Consider the following 8,017-nt stretch of genomic DNA (forward strand, 5'->3'; position numbering starts at 1 on the left):
GAAAAATAATTATTGTCTTTTCTAATTTGAGGAATTCATCCTCAACAGCAATGATGCTGAGCTGAGAGTAATAAACTGGCGCTTGATGATCTGCTTGATGGTGCTAAAGATGTCTGCTTTGACTCATTTTAAATAGGCAGCTCATTTGTGAGGAGTACCTTAAATTTGTTAGTCTCTTACCTTCTGCAATTAAAGCAGGTTTTTCAGAGTATGACAAAGGAGAATTTCATTGAAATTCAGACTTTAGAAATTCATTTCTCCAGCTAAATACTTAACCCTCGAGAATAAAAGGGAGCACAGTTTTCATGGAAAGAGTTTGGTTTAGCAAAAAATATCTCTAACAGTGCAGTGCACAAGAACATTAAGATATAAAAAAATGCACATGCATATTTCTGTGCACCTTTGCTATATACATCCTAATCCACGTAAAACATTGGACAGCAAATATTTTGTGTCTATGCAGGTTTTACACATGTTGGATGTTCTTGAATCTCAGAAGTCTGGCTTCCCAACCTCTACCCTTAATTCAGAAATGGCTGACTTACGCATTAATAGTGAATTTCACTCTACTACTAAACAATCTTTATCTTTGGACCTCACCCAGTACATCTCATCAAAGAGTCACACCTGTTTTACTGTACAAACTGTTTTACTGCTTTAAATAAACATGGTTAGTTTATTTTGTCTGTTTTGCAAATAAAAGAGATGCATGTTGGCAAAGTTTATATCATTAAAGCTCCAGGATTTGATCTTTGTTCTGAAGTGTTTCTGAACAGAGTTGACATGTTTTAACCGTACATGTGTACATTTTCTCTGGAAGTTCCTGCCCACAGTCCAAAAACAAAACTATTAGAATGATCCGTGTGTCCATATTGCTCAATTAAAGGCTGGGTGTGTGTGTATGGTTGTATGTCTCTATGTTTTTTCTATGACTTGCAACCTATCCAGAGTGTCGAGATGTCCCCTTTTAACCCAGACAAGCAGAAAAAGATGGATTTATATTTTGCCATTAATAGGAAGCCGGAGTGGCCGGAGAGAACACACGCATACACAGGGAAAACATGCAAACTCAATGCAGAAAGACCTCGGGCCGGGAATTGAACCCGGAATCTTCTTGCTGCAAGACAGTGCTTTTGAGGAGTTCCAACCTGCTGTTCTTTAAATGTTTGCTTTTATTCTTGCAAAATGTAGGAAATATCCATCTTTAAACCTTGGCAAAAATTATAAAGAACTAAGAGATATGAAACTATAAAGCCAGTTTTGGCATATTTTTCATGCTATTTTCCATGCTATATTTGCATAGAAGATAAAACAATAACTTTTTTCGGTTTCAATCTTATGCTTTTGAGCACACTATGATCAAAATAAAATATCGAAATATATGAAACATGTAAAAAAAAAAATCACAAATCAGTTGAGGAGATGAAATATCAAAGGAGTTTGCAAAGAAAAGTTCAACTGCAAGGTTCAGTCTGACTGTTAAACTGAACCAAGTGGCTTTTCTTAACACAGTTCCTTTTGACTAAATAAGTATAAAGTCTAGTGTTCTATTCTAGTCACTGTGAAGTTTTTCATCTTTATAATGTATTATATAGTAATAATAAATTCAGGAAACAACTCATTTATGTTCATGGCTTTATTTGTGTACATAGCTCATTAAAAACATTTAATTGTATCATAGATAGAAAAAATCACCGAACAGCAAGAGATTTTTCTAAACATCACAAAGAAAAAAAAGGTGTGAAGGAAAAAGTAAAACTTCAAAAAGCACAAAATCTTCCTTTAAAACTAAGGAAACTGAACCAGGTTCCTGGTTCTTCTGTTAATCGCCAGAACTTTAAAGCCTTGACGTTAAATCAGAAACTTTCTACTGAGCAAAAGACAGATGTGAATATCACATGGAGTCACTTCTTAAAGGGCTGTTTCTTTGAAACAAAACATTAATGACAGTCCTAATTATCATTATTCTAACAATAACCTCACTGTAATGTATAGGAGTCAATCTACAACACAGAGGATCATCCTCCACCAAGCTAAATTTCTTTAATACAGAATACAGGCTTTAAACACATAATGGATGCTGTCATTTGAGTTTCCACACAAAACCGGTCCACTGGTTTCTTTTACTGCCAGCGGGTTCGGATCAGTCCAACATGGAGTGCAGGTAGAGGTGCAGCTGATTCTGCTCCTCTGAAAGACCATCAGAGTCTCCATCTTCTGAACTCTGGTTCCAGCTGGAGTTTGGTGAGAACACCCCCTCCAGTCCCTCATCATCCCCTAGGCTCCCAGCCCGGCCCCTGGGGGCCACCCTGTGGTCCTGATCAGTCAGGAGCCGGTCCAGGAAGTTGATGTACTTGAGAGCGTGTCGCAGGATCTCGTTTTTGCTCAGCTTTCTGTCAGGTGGGTGAGTGGGGATGAGGCTCCGCAGCTCAGCGAACGCCCCGTTGACGTTCTGCTGCCGCCAGCGCTCCCGACTGTTGGTGAAGACCTTACGGACAACCTGGGGATGTGGCCCTGAGGGACAGAATAGGATGGGTCAGGAGGAGTCCAGAAAAGATCCAAATGACATTTCAATACCACATGAAGAAGAATAGTAATGCACATACAACAGACTAAGGATTCAAAGACAGAGAAGTTGGATGTTTCACTTTAGATGTTAACTGGAGAAATATAAATTTTTTTCATATTCCAATAAACACTATATAATAGTAATGCACTTGATAATTTAAACATTTTTTAATCATTTTTGGTATATCCATCCATCCATCCATCCATCAGTTTTCTGACAAGCTTTAGGGGTAAGTGGGGTTGCGAGGTGTGCTGGTGCCTATCTCCAGCTGTCAATGGGCAAGAGGTGGGGTACACCTGAACAGGTCGCCAGTCCATCGCAGGGCAACACGGAGAAAAACGGGACAAACAACCATTCACACACACACTCACACCTAAGGAGAATTTAGAGAAGCCAATTAACCTAACAGTCATGTTTTTGGACTTTGGGAGGAAGCCGTAATACCCAGTGAGAACCCACGCATGCTATGGGAGAACATGGAAACTCCATGCAGATAGAACCTGGGCTGGGAATCGAACCTGCAACCTTCTTGCTGCAAGGCAGCAGTGCTACACTGAGCAGCAGTCCCTCTGTTTTTTGTTTTGTTTTTTTTTAAATCATTTTTGGTATAAAGTAATGGAAAATACAAATAAAAAATAATAATGAAATCTAGAAAAAAAATTCATATTCGCACGTTTTATTTGCATCCATAAGATGCATCTAAGTAAAAGTGTTTTTTTAAGGTGAGTATAAACTAAACAGACATAATGAATTAAAGCATGTCATCATCTCAGACTTTATGAGCTCACCATCACTCAGGGTCTTCCTCTCATACGGACCTCCTCTCTGCTTCATTAGGATGCAGGTCTCTGAATCACTGAATAATAGAAAAAAATATCAACGTTAATTATCATCATGACGTCAACAATAAACTTCGTTAGACTGAGAAGCTCCTGTTTAAATGACCAACATCTGAAATGAGGAAAAACAAACTGCATATTTTCTTCTTCTTGGGTGATCTGCTGTCATTTTACCTCCTATTAAAGTTTTTCTCACCTGTGGAATCCACGCGGCTGATGGATGATGTCTCCCTGTGGTTCCTCGGTCTGCCGGAGGACTGTCAGCAGATAGTCCAGACTCATGTGAGGCTGAGGGTCCATCTGAGATCTCTCTGTCCCACCGCTTGTTTTTATAGCGACCAACAGACCCCCCCTGTTTGTCCCTTGGGGTGTCGTGTCGCGTCCTTTCCTGGCTGGTTATAACAGCCCCATTAGAGGACTCGTTAAACTCTGGCTCCCAGGAAGCGGCCCCCCTGGGACCTGCAGGAGCCAAGGATCCGCCCCCTCCTGCAGGAATCGTGTTTTCCTGCTACTATCGCCTTCCTCCTTCGTCACGACCTCCTGCACATCGTGCCCCCCTCCCCGGCCTCTTTAGGATAAGCATGTGTGATTTGTACTTTACCTTTATGGACGTTTATTTGATCATTTGTTGAATAGCGCAAATTCAATTCAATTCAATTCAGTTTATTTCTATAGCACCAATTCACAACACATGTCATCTCAAGGCACTTTACAGTTCAATCAGATCATACTGTCAGTTTGATTCAAAGTTTTCTATCCGAGGAAAACCAGTTGATTGCATTGACTCATTGACTGGAATGCAATCCCTGACACTAAGCATGCTTGTAGCGACAGTTGAGAGGAAAAACTCCCTTTTAACAGGAAGAATCCTCCAGCAGAACCAGGCTCTGTGTGAGCAGCCATCTGCAGAGGATGACTGGGGTTCAAGGAGACAGAAGCAGAGATACAAAAAGCAGCTGTAAAAGGCGGCCCCGTCCAGCAAACACACAGCCAGGCAGACAAGCTCTGAGCCAGCTCCCATGCCAGAGGAGGAAGAGAGCACATCCAGTTAGTCACAGTCAGAGAAACAGGACACTGGAAAAATTCAGTAATAGCAATTACAGTACAGGATTAATGATCAAAAAACAAATACATATATATGATTTTTTCATTTTACAGCAATCACTCATTTTCAATTGTTTTGGAAAGTCCACATCTATCTCCAGGGAGATTATAGGATATTGTCTTTCACAGCTACATTTATTTAGGAAGAATCTTCCTGTTTTAGGATAGCGGACTGCTAGTCCCAGTTATAAAATAAACCTTTACATTTCAGCAGGGACGGAGCAAGATGGGGGGCTAGGGGTGGCCATTACTGACAGCTTTTTGCACAAAGTGTACAGATTAAATAATATTTCATTAATTACAGTACATGTCTATATTTTGTAAAATTGGTCTTGATCAATAGCGCTCCTGAAATCCTGAAAGTCCTTCATGGAGATCTTTGAAATTTAGCTGTTTTTTAAAGTGATTTCATTTCTGTTCCTTATGGTTGATTGTGGCTACTAACTGTTTAATATTTGCCCTTTATATTAGGTAAAAGCTCTCCTTCTCACCCTGACTCAGATCTGGGAGATGAATCCTTCAATAAAACAGAAACCTTTCTGGTAGACATGATCTATATTACTATTCGGGTTGGAAGAGAAAATATTTCGTAATCTTTTTACAGGAACAGTTGTGGGCTGCAGTTTTTGGCTTCTTCGTTTCCCCATTCATTGTTTCTTCCAGCCCTCTGAAGATGGCCAGGAGACCATCTGAGATTTTTCAGAACCTAAGTTGTTTGACAGTCAAAGTGACAGATTTTCTCAGTTAGATATAGATTAATCTGAAGCATTTGCAACCTGTTCCCAAATTCAGTTTGAAGCTCTTCAATACCAGTCCTCAAAGTTCAGTGTTCTGCACATTTAAGTTGTGACTTTGCTTCACACTTACCTTTCCATCTAGTTTAAATCCTTTAAAATGGTTTCATGCACACATGCTGCTAAAATGGAAGTTTTTGTTTCCCTGTTATTTTATCACAAATGATACAAGGACCACAAGGGGAGTTATCAAATCCGCCTGATTTAAAAAATGCTTTCTGCAGCAAATGAAAGTGTATGAAAAAGACGTGATGCTACAAATTAAATATAAATAGGCCCTTCTTGTGAATTTGATGGTTATTATTTACAATGAATATAAATCTTGAATATTACACAATATAAGCAAAACTAACATTTCAAACTTTTGAAAAGTGTTAACTTTGATTAACTCAATACTTTTTGTGAGTGATGGTGGCATCAGATGCAGGAGTTTCCCCTGCAATCAAAGGGTTGTTGGTCCAAGTCGGCTTTAAATGCCTAGTCTTTTCGCAAGACACCTCACCTGCATTGTAAACTGATGGTGGTCACCACTGAAAAAATCAAAAACGCTATGCAAGTACAGGCATGTTACCATGTTTGAGGTCCTTTTTGCACAAACTACTGCATCACTGCACCATGCATGGAGGAGATCAGCCTTTGGTTCTACTGGAAGCCCAGGTTGCTTTGATGAACTTATTATTGTGATGAGCCTATTAATGATAATATTACCTAGATCAGGGGTCACCAACGTGGTGCCAGCTGGCAGAAATGGGCCCTAAGGGGCCTCATGGGGTGCCCAAAGCATCTTCTGAAAACAGAACAACTCACTACTGGCCTAAGATTGAAATTTTTATTTGATTCTCTTTCCCTTCTTTTTAAATAATTTATTGTGCATTTCATCATTTGAATCATACAGCGCATTAATCATTTTTATGGATTTCAAAATGACAATGTGATAAAGAAAACAAGGAGTTAAAAGAAACAATAAAAATATGTTTATTTTTTATGAAGTTAAGGTGAAGCTTCCTTCCTTCCTTCCTTCCTTCCTTNTGGCATCTGGCGTTTTTCTTAAAGGTTACTTTATACTTTTATACTTTAAGTAGTTTTTGGAGCACATACTTTTTCACTTTTACTTGAGTAAAGAGGTCAACCGAATACTTCAACTTTTACCAGAGTGTTTTTATACTGCAGTATCCATACTTCTACTTAAGTAACAAATGTGTGTACTTTTGACACCACTGTATATGTATAAGTAAAATATAGACCGGTTGATAAAAAAAATTACAAATAAAATTTTGAGGTATGTCTGTTCTTAGCCTCACAGGCTCCAAACGAATGTCATTAGAGATAAGAAGGAGTTTACACAGAATCCTTCATGGCATGAATGGGAGGCCTGCTGTTTTGAGAAGATCCATCTGGCCAGTGAAAGATATATTAATCTAACAGGGAATATCCTTGAAGAACTGAAGTTGTTTTTCCTCCAAATGTTCATGTGTTAGAAAGTTTTTTGTATGCAGGGATGGGGTGGTTCCATGGGGGAGAGAGTGTGTTGGGAATTTGTAAGGTATAAATGTGTGTTCTGGGTTTGCCACAGTCAGAGCTCTATCTCTCCATCTACGGACGTAAAAAAAAAAATCAGTGTTTTTGTAAAAATTTGCCTCTGCCTCATCTTCCAAACTCCACAGATTGCACCAACAAATCTGCTTGTTAGACCTACAGAGCTTTTTCAGCAAAAACAGCAACAGATTCTAAGTTATACAATTTAGTATTATAATGCAAGAAGCTTGAAAAAAGTCAAGTCGCCCAGATACTCGTGGACACCTGGAATAGCATCATCAGGGGCAATCATCAGCACCTCTGTTTTATCTGAGTTTAATTGCAGGGAATTTACACCAAGCCATTGATTAACTTGTGCAAGACATCTCAGCAGAGAGCTTTACTTCTGGATCTCTGAGGATTTAAAAGAGCAGTAAGACTAAATATCATCAGTAAACAGATGAAAGGAAACATCATGAATATTTTTTTTCTTAATGGGAAACAGTAAAACAAGATTGGGTTCAAAACAGAGCCTTGAGGAACTCCGCATTGGCAACCAGAAATACATCTAAGTCATCATTGTTTGGGCTTTATGAAAAAGGACCGAATTAACTTATTTATTTCACCAACTAGAGATAATCTTACCTGTATACAGTGTTGGGCACGTTACTTTGAAAAAGTAATTAGTTATGGTTACTAGTTACTCCTCCCAAAAAGTAACTGAGTTACTAACTGAGTTACTCCACAATAAAAGTAACTACCGTAGTAACTACCGTAGTTACTAGTAAAAGTAACTTTGTAACTTTTGTGTTTCTCGCCCCCATAACCCTCACCACCCGGCCCCCACCTTCTTGCCGTGTGTTTCCAAAGCCAGCTGAATAGAGCGGACTCCAAAGACAAGAACCTGCAGAGAGTTTGGCATTTATTGCAACTCAACGTAAATGACATCAGGGGCGAACGCTATCTGACGGGCCTATAAACCCCGTCAGATAGAGTTCCTCCTGCTTAACATGGGGGAACGCTATCTGATGAGGTGTAAATATCATCGGGCTGCATTACCTCTACTCATGGCTGTAAAGTTTTTTAACAGGGCGTTCAGATCTGGTGAGTGAATGAATAATAACTGGGGATGTCTAATTCTGAAATCCTGTGTGTTTGGGTTGTTATAGATACTGCAACATCTATCTATCTATCTA

The 8,017-nt window shown here is 39.2% G+C and overlaps 1 protein-coding gene across 1 annotated transcript; it reads right to left on the reverse strand.

The window, feature by feature from the left end:
- Window positions 1–1,682: 1,682 nt before the first annotated feature.
- LOC107103961 (T-cell acute lymphocytic leukemia protein 1 homolog) lies at window positions 1,683–3,766 on the reverse strand. The gene is made up of 3 exons (XM_015403837.1): window positions 3,605–3,766; window positions 3,358–3,425; window positions 1,683–2,514 (listed from the first exon to the last, which is right to left on the reverse strand). Exons 1-3 carry the CDS (start codon window positions 3,706–3,708, stop codon window positions 2,144–2,146), a joined length of 543 nt encoding a protein of 180 aa, XP_015259323.1. The 5' UTR covers window positions 3,709–3,766; the 3' UTR covers window positions 1,683–2,143.
- Window positions 3,767–8,017: the final 4,251 nt, after the last annotated feature.

The sequence above is a fragment of the Cyprinodon variegatus genome, unplaced genomic scaffold, assembly GCF_000732505.1.
Source record: "Cyprinodon variegatus isolate N-32 unplaced genomic scaffold, C_variegatus-1.0 Scaffold1577, whole genome shotgun sequence".
Lineage (NCBI taxonomy): Eukaryota > Metazoa > Chordata > Actinopteri > Cyprinodontiformes > Cyprinodontidae > Cyprinodon > Cyprinodon variegatus.

What these genes read in the sequence shown, in the direction of transcription:
- LOC107103961 (XM_015403837.1), bottom strand. Translation starts at nt 3,708, where the DNA reads ATGGACCCTCAGCCTCACATGAGTCTGGACTATCTGCTGACAGTCCTC. An exon ending in CAGCCGCGTGGATTCCACAG is followed by an intron (nt 3,426 to 3,604) that starts GTGAGAAAAACT and finishes TCTATTATTCAG; the next exon opens with TGATTCAGAGACCTGCATCC. An exon ending in GAGGAAGACCCTGAGTGATG is followed by an intron (nt 2,515 to 3,357) that starts GTGAGCTCATAA and finishes TCTGTCCCTCAG; the next exon opens with GGCCACATCCCCAGGTTGTC.